General features: G+C 38.5%; 1 protein-coding gene across 1 annotated transcript; it reads right to left on the bottom strand.

Moving 5' to 3' along the window:
• Positions 1–7,462: 7,462 nt before the first annotated feature.
• IFNG (interferon gamma) lies at positions 7,463–12,277 on the bottom strand. The gene is made up of 4 exons (XM_057741545.1): positions 12,074–12,277; positions 10,865–10,933; positions 10,587–10,769; positions 7,463–8,193 (listed from the first exon to the last, which is right to left on the bottom strand). Exons 1-4 carry the CDS (start codon positions 12,185–12,187, stop codon positions 8,059–8,061), a joined length of 501 nt encoding a protein of 166 aa, XP_057597528.1. The 5' UTR covers positions 12,188–12,277; the 3' UTR covers positions 7,463–8,058.
• Between the last annotated feature and the right edge of the window lie 524 nt (positions 12,278–12,801).

Below are 12,801 nucleotides of genomic sequence, written 5' to 3'. Positions count from 1 at the left end.
ATGTTATTTCCAAATGGAAAGAAATAGTCATGGTAAAATCTGATAAAAATCCTTGAAAGTTCATACAAAGCTCACAAATGTGTTAAAGTAATTTTGAGCCATTACCCTATTGGGATCCACTGAGTACACTTTTGTGAGGCTCCAGGAACATTCTTTGCAGTTCCCTCTTCTTTTTAAGTCACAAAGTAAAATCTTATGAGACACAAAAGATTCATTTATTTTTCCCCACTAATTTAAAACATTCTATTTTCCCTACTGCATGTATACGTGAACAAATAGGCTATGCCTTGGTAGGCTTTCTTTTCTTTGAGAATGGTAGGACTTAAGCATTGAGTAAGCAATAGACCTGAAGGTAAATTGTTTTCATGGAAGCATATGTATTAGGACAAATACTGAGTTCTATTCTGTTTCACCGGGAAATAACTGTGGTCTTTGGATGGCTTACAATGGAAAAGTTTTCCTGTTTTCTGGGTTTTTGGAAGTAGCACAATATCAAGGTGTGTAATTAACCCCTATGGTCAAGTACACGTGTTGTAAAACCTCCCATGAGGTGTGAACTGGACAAGGCAACTTTACCTTAAAGACAAGCGAGTTTGCTTTTCCCTTGAATCAGCTTACTTCACTTCCCCATGTTTGAAGTCTATTCAGCTGAGACATCTTCATTTATTTTATGCCATCTGCTCTTCAAAGCTAAGACAACTCTCGCTTTACCAATCTGAATAAAGTAGGACCACCCACACAACCATGTTACACTATGTGCTCTCATATTTGTTTAGCATTTTTTTAAAGTTTCCATAAGACACAATATCGGCTTATTTTCCCTAAGGCCTACATTATAGGTCGTTTATGTGCTAGGTCTCTAGTAGCTCACCAATGGATGCCTTAATTTTCAGAAAGATTTCCAGTTCTCTAGACAAAGTCCTCAGAACACCTGAGCAACAAAGAGGATTAGCACATTTGGAAAGACTCTAAAGGAATATGCTTGGATGCTGAAGTAGCCCAGCCCCAGTGAACATGCTAATAACTGATACTTCCTAGAAAGCAGCAAGCTCACCTTCTTAAACTAATGATGTGCAAATAATGATGAGTGTGAGCATCTGCTGGTAGGTGTTCCTCGGCACTGTAAACAACCAGAGACAGACTTATAAATTGCTGTTGGAGTCTACCAAAAATACACTCCAGCACACAAAAGCTTCTTCTAGGCATAAGAGGGGTCCAATTTCTATCCATAATTTTGCTGTTGTTGCTACTCTTTTTTCTATCTATACTAATAAAGGTTTTGATGTACCCATAGCAGTATGTGCAAGTTACATGAACATACAGAAATTATTTTTTATTTTTCATTCATCATAAATATCGTTTTTCTCATGATTAAAGAGCAAGTGCTTTATTCCTGTTCTTGCATGCTTGCATTCATTGTACTATCCTTCAACTGCCACTGTGACAACGAATAAGAAGAATGTCAACCATGTTTGTTAAAATACAAACAGAAAAATACAAAGCAAAATCATATACTAGTGTTTGGTGAAATATCAATGGATTTTTCTAGCTTGAAAATAACATTGGTTTCCCAGAATTTCTTGTGAAAATCAAGGAAAATATCCTTTAGAAAAATGCTATTTGTGTGAGTCTAGGTGACGTATGATTGCTTTGCTCAAGTAGAAGCTGGCTGACCTATCGATAGAGACTCCATTCAGGGCCACGTGATTCTTTGGGATTCTCCCCCATCACCTTATTTCTGTGCCTTTTGCCCAAGTGAGTTCTTGATGGGTCTCAGGGTTGGAATGAGCCTTGCTCCTCCAGCTCATGATGATTTCTCTCTCAGATTGTTTCTCTCATAAATCTTTTGTATTTTTTAACATCCTAGGCTTTTGAAACTCAAGGGGAGACTGGTTTTCCTCCATTTTCCGTTGTTACATCACTTTTCTCTAACAACAAGCACAGAAAACCTGTTTTAACGGGAGGGAAGTCCAAGGTCAAACAAATACAGAGAAAACAAATGAGTTAAAGATTCAAAACAATTCCACTACACATTCTTAAAATGAACCACAAATCCTTCTTAAGGCAAGTTTTGTGAGTAAGAGCTGACAAGTTTTAAAGAAATACAAGTTAGAATTTGGTTGATCCTTTAAGCCCCAAAGAAACTCAAGGAATCAAGAAATAAGCTGTCTTTCCTCATTTCATATGGTTCATTAATCTTGCACCCAGAATATTAAAGTTCCTCCCAGGAAGGAATTGTGTTAGCATCATACTATGTCCCATTTACATAGAAATTTGCAACTGACAATCACAAACAATGTGTCACTGGATCCTCCCAATACCTTTTGAGTCAGTCAAGATCACACAACTGATGGGTGACAGTGTCAGATCTTTAAAATAACTTGATATTTCTGAAAAGGAAGTATCTAAGAAGAACCATAACCTCAGTTAAATAGAGTTTTTAATCTCATTCATGGCCATTGAACTTCTGACAAAGTTCTTCATGATTCGCGTTTCTTTTCCTACCTAAAGCAGGCTGTCAGGTCCCCATCTCGGCATTTCCCAGCTCTCTGTGGTTTCAGTCTCAGCCTGTCCACACCTTGGGACCTGACCCATACTGATACAGGCAGGACATAATAGTCACATTGTTTTATACCCACAGCAGCTTAGCAGGGATGTGATGCAACAGATGGATCCTGACACACTTTCAACTTCTCAAGCCCCAAGACTCCTGTCTCTTCATCTTTCTAAGTTGTTCCAGTGCCCTTGACCAGGTAACCTCATCGGCACTCTGATCCTCCTCACCATCCTGTCAGCTCCCTGCCGAGGAGAAGATGCTGCCATGGAGACCCAGCTCACCAGTGGGGATCAGGCTTTCGAGGACAGATATCTGAAAATCACACTTGCGTCACCTGTCTCCAGGGTTTGAATTACAGTCTAGATGCCCCCTACCCTCCCTCTTCAAAGCGGCCATGTCACAGCCTCTCAGTGACGTCCAGAATGCTCTGCACCTTCCTGACTCCAATCCCCTAATTAGGTCAGTTTTATAAGCCCTGTGCACCCCAGTTTCAAATTTCATGTTTCCCTCATGATCCTGAGACATGAAAGCTCACAAAACTTCCATGTTAGCCTAAGTAATGATACATGATGCCAATGAAAACACAGTTAAAACAGAACAAAATCAATGGCTTCTGACTGACCGACTTCCTTTGCTACTTGCTCTCTCTTTCTATTCTTCTAGAAGGAGGAAATTCTTCAGATCAAGAAAAACTAAAGAGAACTTATGGTGAAAAAACTAATAACAATGATTCATTGATTTTTTCAATAAAAATAGCATTAATAACAATAGTTGGTCATAACACAGCATTTTCTCTCTCTTCCAAGCACTGTACATGCATTTTTAAAAATGTAGTCCTCACGATGACCTTACAGTCCCCATTTTACCGATGAATGAAAAGAGACTTGAAGATAATCAATAACATTCCTAAAGTTTTGCAGCTATGAAATCTAGGTCTAATTGAATCCTGAAAACGAGCTCTTAACCATAGCATATGTTCACTTGTTACTCATCAGTATTATTTTACACCAGCCTATTACACATCCTTGGGGGTGGCCGTACCCAGGATGTCAATAGTTCTCTGATGTGGCTTTACATCTGCAGCTCTGATCATGATGGCACTTTCACCTTTGATCCTTCTCACCATCTGCCTGAAAGAAGCCCTGTCATGGGGTTGCCAGATGCTCATTCTAGGTAAAGAGAGCAGGATAAGAAACTCTTGCCTTTGTATTTTCTCCTGTGAGCCTGACAGGGTTCAGGACAGGATACCCCAAAGTATGCCACCTTCATGTATTGAATATTTCAAGCTGAAGGAATTTGAGAAAAGGCATGTGCAGAAAAGACTTTCTGACCTTCTCCTGAAGCAGGTCACATAACCAGAGGAAAGGAGCATTCCAGTCTTTGAAGACAAGGAACTCAGAGGGGAATCTGAACAGCAGCGGACGTTGCTAACTGTCCCCCATTTATTACACTTAGCTTATCCTTTGTCCTACCATATCTTTCCATGACTTTCCATTCTTCACCAAATCTACCATAAAAACACTCAGGTTTAACTGCTTCTTCAGGTCTTTATTTCCTTGTGAAGGTCCCTGTGTAATATATAATTTAAATAAATGTACGCTTTTCTCTTGTTAATCTGTCTTTCGTTATGGCATCCCAGTCAAGAGTTTAGAAGGGTAGAGAAAAAAAGATATTTTTCCTTCTCTACGAGCAGTCAGCTGCCGATTGAATTCCAGATAAGCCAAGATTACCTCAACCCTCCCCAATTCTTTCAATCAACTGTCCATTCAGTATAAGCATTTAATAATGTCTAACACATAAAATTATAGTGAAAAATAAAAGTAGGTAATAAAACTGAAAAAGAAAGACATTCTTTTTAGTAGCTAATGATTCTCCCCCCACGGGGAAGCCTGACTTTGTTGGAAATGATGGATAAACCTTAGACTAGAAGAGGAACTCTGGGGAATGGGGATCGAGTCTCACCCACTGTTACTCAGCTACTACCCAACAATCGAAGAAATGACCTCAGATTATTGTCAAGGACTAAACTAATGCTTCTACATGAACTATTTCACTTAACCGCATTGCTGTGGGAGCATTAAATGAAATAGCTGAGAAGCCCCTGACACCTAACACTTTCTGCCCTTGACACTAACAATCATGCCCCCACTATAAACCCAAAAGCCAATAGAATTCATCTCATTATATCCATTATCCTTGTTTATGTCAGTGATCATGAAACGTCCCAGACTCACAGCACATCCCTCTATACATTCCTCTTATGACCTCCATTCATACCCCTACTCACTGGAATTCCCACTCCCGCACTAACCAAATTCACCCTATCCTCAACTTCCTCACACTCAAAAAATAAACTGATTTTCCCTTAGAGACACTGCTTCCCTTCTGTCCCCCTCAAATGGTGGCTGTTTTCTCACCCATCTTTTGGGCCCAGAGGTGGGGCACATATCTTTCACGTATTCCCTTCTTTACCCTCCTTCAGCAACATTGATGGTCTTTCCCCTTCTTAACCAGCTTAGAGTTTATTACCAATTCATGAAGCATATGGATATACCCTTGTATATCCCCATGACTTCCTTGTCCTCATTCTCCCTATCCTACTTGCTTGGCCAAATCAAAGTCTGCTGAATATAATTGTCTGCCTACTCTATATCTTCACCCACAGCTCTATATGGGTGGAGACAAACACTCAACTACACCAACTAGTATTCCTTAATTTCATGACCTTGAACTTCAAGTGGGCCCTTAAAGCTGCCTGGCAATCTACATTGCATTCTCCTGATCCATCCATTTTGCTTCTCCCAAGCCCCCAACATTCCCTGAACCTCACTCTCAGCTTTCTATTTCACTGAGAAAACTTTAAACAACCAGTTAAAATTTCCAAAAGTTTTCACCACCACATTTACTCAACTACCAACATCAGAACCCATGTAGTCTTACTTCCTACCTGTGAGCAAAGATAAATTTTCTGTGCACCTGCCTAAAGTCAATTCCTCCTGCATCCTCAGTTTACCTCTCTTTCTTACTCATGGAAGTACTCTGCAGTTCTTTCCTCTCTCTCCTATATCATCTATCATTTTTCTCTTAGATCATTTCCATCAATACGTAAATGTACTATTTCTTCTTCCATCTTAAAAGTAACAACTTAAAAAAATTAAAACTTCTTTTGATGTCTTATCCTGACAGCTATTCCTTCTTTGTTCTCCTTTGCAAAAAAGGAAAAAAAAAAAAAAAACCTGAAAACCAAAAACCAAAAAGCAAACACACACACACAAAACTTCTAAAAAGAGTTATCCATGTTCATTGTCTCCAATGTCACTCTTAATCCCATTCTAATCAGGCTTTCACCCTCACCCTCCATCAGAATTTCTCTTGTCCAAGGTCACCAAGAATCTCCATGTTCCTAAATTCAGTGTTCAGTTCTCAGTCCTCATTTGACCAGACTTAACTGCATTTGACACAGTTTATTCCTGAAATGCTTTCTACACTTGGCTTACAGGACACCTCATTTTTTAGGTGGTCCTTTTACTTCACCAGCCATTTCTTTTCAGTCTCTTTGGTTGATCTCTCCCCAGCCTCTTAATAATAGCATACCTTAAGACTCAATACTTTGCTTTCCTTCTTTTCACTACATAAATTCATGACCTTCATGAGTTCAACTGGTACTAGGTCTTTAAATACCTGCTATACACCCAACTCCTAAATTTATGCCAACTGTCCAGAGTTCTCTCTCACCTTCAGACTGATCTATCCAATAGCCTACTCATCATCTCCGCTTTGAAATCTAATGGACTCCTTAAGCTTACCATTCAAAATTGAATTTCTAATTTTCCACCCAAAACCTGCTCACTCCAGTTTCGCCATCTCATTTGATGACTTCATTTTTTAGCTGCTCAGCTAAAAAATTAGAGTTATTCTTGACTCATTTTGCTCCAACCACACAGGACTACTGGCTCTTCTTTTACCATTCAAGGCAAGTTTCCACTTTAGAGCCTTTGCAAAAATGTTCCCTTTGCCCAGGATCCTCTCTTAGCTCTTACAAGTGCTTCCTCAAATGTCATCGTCTTAATGAAGCCAACTATATTTACTCCGTTTAAACCTCTAACCAATTTGCTCTGTCCCACCGGTAGTTTTCCCAGTTCCCCATTCCTTTTTACTTTTTTTCCATAGCACCAATCACCTTCTAACATACCATGCAATTTTCTAACATATCATGTATTTTGTTTATTATCTGTCTCCCCTTTGCTAAATTCTAAATTCCCCAAGGGCAGGGATCCTTGTTCGTTTTGTTCACATATGTATCTCAAGTGCCTAGAACAGCGCCAGGCACATAGTGGGTGCTCTAGTAAATATTTCTTGAATGAACGAATAAACTCTTACCACAATATTATGAGGAAGGCACAATTATTCTTCTTTATCAGACAAGGAAACTGAAGCTTAGAGAATATAAAGTTCACACTATTTGTAGTGGCAGGACCAAGATTCCAATCCAAGCCTCTCTCCCTAGAGTTCCCACTCACTATTCCATAGCCAGTGGTGTTTGCCCAAAGTGGCCAGAGGAGATAGGGGATACCAAGATGAAGGATGCCATGGGGAGTTGAGGGAGGAAGTAGAAATAAATCTTTGTGTGCCAAGCTAAACAGTTTGGACTACTTTCCACAGCAGAAACTCTGGAGTAAATGGTTACATAATTAAATCCGTATTTTGGAGAGAGAACTCAAACAGCTACCAAATGGAACCCTAGAAACCAACAAATCGTCAGTGGAGAGAAACACCAACTTTAATGGATCTTAATCCAACTCTAATATTTCCACAGCTAAAAATGACTCTCCTTCTACTAACTCATTAGTCTGTGGTTCATTTAACCTAGTCCCCACTTTAGAAAAAGTCTGACACAGCATAAATAGTTATGAAATTATACTTTATTCATATATATTAAATATTGATAAACCTAAACAAATGTATTACTTTCCATTTGGGTACAATCAGAATTGCCAATGATATTCTGAAGCACCAGGCATGAGATGAAATGAGATGCTAGGTTCTTATCAGGGGACAAGTCTTATCGCCTGACACATTCAAGTGCTGTCTGACATGCCATTAAAGCAGTGGCTCAGAATGCAGACATAGTCTTAAATAGGCAGCAACTGGATGGCATCATTTCATTTATCAGCATTCACTATATCATCAAGTGAAATAAATGCACAAACCACAGGGTCTTGCTTAGGTCAGCTGCCTAGCTGGCCCCTGAGATTAAGCCTTATGATCACATAGACTTGCCTAGTTAGTCAGAAAAAAAAAAGGGGGGTCAAGTGAAATAGTCACAGAATACAGGAATTATAAATAACATAAATTAATAGATACTCATTTGCATGACATAAAAGTTACTATTATAAATACTTTGATAAGTCTATATATTCCCCATATAAATAATGTATAATATTAAATATTAATAAATAGATTTAGATTTAAACATTCAAATATTGCAGGCAGGACGACCATTACTTCGACGCTCTCCGGCCTCGAAATGGATTCTGACTTCTCTTCCGCTTTCTGAGGTTAGATCTTGGAGACAGGTCATTCATCACTTTGATGAGTTCGCTTATGGCTTTGCGCTGGGTCTGCAGATCATCCACCTATTGAAAAAGAAAACAGCAAAATTAATTTCAGGCACACACGTCATTAGGATATTCTGCTGTCATGGTCCAAGAAAGTGGAAGTATTCCTTTCAAATAAATTATTTTCACTAGCCATATATTACCTTAATATGTAACATTGGTTTCTTCAGTGATTAAGACTAAAATTAAAATTAAATTGCTAGTTGTACTGTAACATGGTGAGGCACATTACATCCTTAAATTTACCACTACAGAATTCGGAAAATTACAAAGTGAAAAGAGCACTGAAGGAGTGACAAAAAATGTGGGTTTGAATTCTGTGTGTGTAATACACCTGATTTTAAACCAGTCACTTAACCTCTCCAAATCTCTGTTTTCTCCTCTAAACGATGAAGAGATTGTTTAGATGACCTCTAGACTCTCTATAACTTCTGTCACTTTGTACTTAGTCTTGGCTGTAAATATCAGATGAGTTACTATACCCAATGGCTCTCACCTTTGGTATGTAGAAGAATAACCTGGAGACCTAATGAAGAACTCAGACACTCAGGTGTATGAAATCAGACTAGGTCTGGGCCATTGTGGAGCTACTAACATCACCAGGTGATTCAGGCACCACCGAAGTTTGAAAACCACTGATATCGGTTCAGTACTTTGTAAACACCAAGTCCAAGATGGATAAAAATCATAATTTTTAATTTCCCCCAAATTAAGTCAGTCTCATTTCCATAACGGAATTAAAAATGAACACTGATCATATTTATATGGCAATAATCAATTGCTGGTAATAACATTTAAAATTAGGGATGAAAGCAAATTTCCCAGTACCCTGCCTTCCATGCCAGCGAATTGAACTATTTTCTCACTCTACCCAACAGGACCATTTAGGTGAAGTCTTGCTTCATAAAGTGAGGACCATTCACTTTTATCTTTGCTCTGCCACTAGATTTCTTTCTAAAGCTGGAGACACTACAATCATCTTGCCACATTTCTGAGAATGACTAGGAGATTCTAGGCTACAGGACTAAAAGGCATAACATCCCTTAAATATGTTCGCAATTAAGCAAAAGAAGACAATAGTTGAGAGCTCACTAAAGGTTGCCCATTGTGAAGCAAGAGGCTTGGAGCTTCCAGAAGCATGGGACCAACAGATTTTTTTTTTCAATGCCCAGTTACAGCAGAGTAGAACAGTTTCTACCAGCTGTGTGTTTACAGGTGATAAATTGCACTTTCCAGTGTTCAAAGTATCACCAAGAAACTAAGAGACATCCAGCACTGTATAGGAAACCAGGGCTAGCACTGGGTTAGGAACAAGTGCTTTTTCATTCTCTAGCCTGCAACCAATGGAGATATGCTGAACACTGGAAAACATTACCAGTGGAAGTAGTAATGGTCTTATAATTTTTCCAAGCCACTCTTATAGCATCTAACGTACTGGAGACTAGAGAAATCTTAAAGAGCAAGCACATATTTCAGTTCCAGGGAGCTCATGTGAGACTGGTGAGAGGCAGACCCAGTTATAGGGAGAGCTGGGCACAAATCCTGAGAGCACAAGTCATAAGAGGACCCCCTCCTCTTCTCATTTAAGCCTATTTATACCAAAGCCAAACACAACCACCCGCACCCCCATCCCCCCACCAAAAAAAAAAAAAAAAAGTCTGGAGGTCTTTGTCTCTTAGATGAAATCTTGGAAAATATGACTTGTTTTTATGCTTCAAAGTTATCTTTCAGCTTCTAGAAGACTCAAGACAATTTGATAAGATAAAGCTTAGGAGCCTAAGGATTTCTCCAGCCGAGATGTTCTAGTATCCAAAAGTTGATAGGACAATTCTCTCATAGGTATAAATTCTACCTATTTTCTTTTCTAAAAATAAACACTCTCACCTCTACTTGGGCTACACAATCTGAGAGCTTGATCAAAATCTAATAGTAGGAGGGCCTTTGTCTCCTCAAAGGCCATACCTTTCTCCTATCTCATTCTCATTTTCTATCCACAGCATTGTAGAATTTTAGAGCAAAGGAGACCATAGAAATTATAGTGAACACAACAGGCTCCTTTTAAAATGAGGAAATAGCCCCAGCCAGGCCTGTGATTCATCTGAGGTCACACATTTCTTTGGTGGCTGAGCTGGGAGGAGCACACATCTTCTCCCCCGCCCTCCCACTGCTCTTTCCATTAAGACATGCAACCTCCTATTCAAAGCAAGAGAAACAAACAAGGGGCAATGGGAGAACTGTTTTTTAATACTCCACCCAAAGCACAAACAGAATTGGTAAAAAAGAGTTTGGACCACAGGTTCATTTCATAGTTTTAACAGCTGTACCCAGTAGATACTTTCTACTTGCTGGGAATGAAGTGCTTTGCAAGAGCCTCTACAATGAAACCAAAGAAAGAATTAAGATCATCTCACCGGAATTTGAATCAGCTTTTTGAAGTCGTCCAGTTTCTCAGAGCTGCCATTTAAGAACTTCTGAAATATGTCTTGCTTGATAATATCCATGCTCCTTTGAATGATCTGGTTATCTTTCAAGTTTTCAAAGAGTTTGAAGTAGAAGGAGACAATTTGGCTCTGAATTATCTTTTTGTCACTCTCCTTGGGAGAAAAAGGCACAAAGAGAAGTCGATGTGAATTTATCCATCGGAAAATAAGCAACAGGAAAATTAGCCAAATGGAAATGTTCAGCTTACATCTTTCCAATTCTTCAAAATTTCTAAGAAAAGAGGCCCACCATCAGCTACATCTGGGTTACTTGCATTCTGGAGGAGAAAAAAAACAAAACAGAAAAAAATTGGTTTACAATTAGTCCGTAAGTTGCCCTAAAAATGTACTTCAAGTTTATTGAACTTGGATGCTGACGATATTCACTGATTTTCTTTTCAATACTCTGTTTAGTTCTAATAAGTATTCTTAAAAGCTATCACGTTTTATATAGCCAAAGACTATCATGCTATTTTAGCTTTCTTATTTACTAATATAACATCACAAATGAACTCAACAAGGCTGATGATACTTCAGTTGTCCCAAATAACTATAATAAGGAAAAGAAAGTATTTTTAGGTATAGTAAAATAAAAATCAGCAAAACCATCTCACTATAAAATACTGCCCCCCTATGGTACAGGTTTCTATAACCTCTACCTGTGTCCTCCTGTAAGGTATTATGTCAGTTTTAAAAGATAGCTCCAGCCGTAATTATAAAGCTAAATTTTGGACATATAGGAAAATATTTAAAATTCAAAAACTATTTTAATTAACCATAAGTAAAATGTTTAAGAAACTCATAAAACAAAGCAAAACAAAATTTTAAATATAAGCCAGATTATGAGTCCTACAAAAAAATCTCAGCAAGTGACTGAGTCCAAGAGTAATTCACAGACAATCTAGATGGGGCAGTAAAATTTTAAAACCACTTTTTGGAGAAAAACAAAACAAAACAAAACCTGTAAGTGATTTTTTAAGCCAAAGCTTTAAGGATCTCATCTTCAAGTGACCATTTTTAATGCTAATCTTGACCTTTGACCATCACTATCACAGTAGCCTGAGAAATCAGAAACTAAGACCTAGTCATTTTTTCGGTATGCTTACTACTTGACATCATAATTGAATGGATTCTCACCATAAAATTAGCAACACTATGATTTATACCCATATTATGCCCATCCTTTGGAGGATTCATGAATCCCCACTAAATCACTATAGCAAACTGAGCAGAGGGCTAGAGCAATATCTAGATCATTAAATCAATAAAACACATCCAGCCAACAAACAGTCACGATAACACCAAGTCTTCTCAAGGTGACTGTGGACTAGAGAGCCCATCGTAGATACAGTTCCAGGTCAACATCAAACATCAGTCATTTCAACCACAAGCAAGTATTATTAAAAGGTTATACTTACAAAATAATCCTTTAGGTTTTCTATTTCTTTAAAAAATGGAGCCTGGCAGTAAGAGCCAGAAGAACCCAAAATCACGCACAGCTGAAAAGCTAAGAAATAACTCGTATATTTCATTGTTTCAGAGAGAGTTAGGCCAAAGTAGTTGAAATCAGTAGCTCCTGTGTCAAGTTGATCAGGTCCCAAGGATGTAGCTGATCTTTCTTTTCTAATAGCTGATCTTCAGATGATCAGAAAAATGTACTGTGTCTCCTTTTGCTGCTGGTATTTATACCTAGTTGAAGTCTCATCAAGATTACGTATTTTCACAAGTTTTTTAAGATGAGATGGTGACAGATAGACAGAGATGCTAGTTAGTTGGTATTAATAACTATGGTTTTGTGGCATTTTGGTGTTGTAGTTAGAGTTTCCTTTCAACTCCTTGGGTCTTTTGACGAGGAGACAGACCCATTATGCCCACCCGTGCCATTCTTGTGGGATCCTTTGAAAGCACTTTCACTTCACACCATCCAGGGATTGGAAATTTTTGTGCCCCTCCTACCTTTGCTCTTGTAAAATGTTGACTCCTCATCCAGAGATTACATTGATCATTCATTTGTGGCCGGAAGCGAGTAAAAAAGGAAATTTTAGGGGCTCTCAAACCTTTACAGAGGGAGGCGCCTCTTAAAATTTTTCTTGCAAATGACCAGAAAGCAAGGAAAGAATGTGGTTAGAAAACCAATGTGATAGGA

The sequence above is a fragment of the Hippopotamus amphibius genome, chromosome 7 (assembly GCF_030028045.1).
Source record: "Hippopotamus amphibius kiboko isolate mHipAmp2 chromosome 7, mHipAmp2.hap2, whole genome shotgun sequence".
Lineage (NCBI taxonomy): Eukaryota > Metazoa > Chordata > Mammalia > Artiodactyla > Hippopotamidae > Hippopotamus > Hippopotamus amphibius.
The sequence above is the reverse complement of the archived record's forward strand: the minus strand, read 5'-3'. Positions and strand labels throughout refer to the sequence as shown.

What these genes read in the sequence shown, in the direction of transcription:
- IFNG (XM_057741545.1), bottom strand. Translation starts at nt 12,187, where the DNA reads ATGAAATATACGAGTTATTTCTTAGCTTTTCAGCTGTGCGTGATTTTG. An exon ending in AAAACCTAAAGGATTATTTT is followed by an intron (nt 10,934 to 12,073) that starts GTAAGTATAACC and finishes TTTCTCCTCCAG; the next exon opens with AATGCAAGTAACCCAGATGT. An exon ending in AAAAGCTGATTCAAATTCCG is followed by an intron (nt 8,194 to 10,586) that starts GTGAGATGATCT and finishes CTTTTTCAATAG; the next exon opens with GTGGATGATCTGCAGACCCA.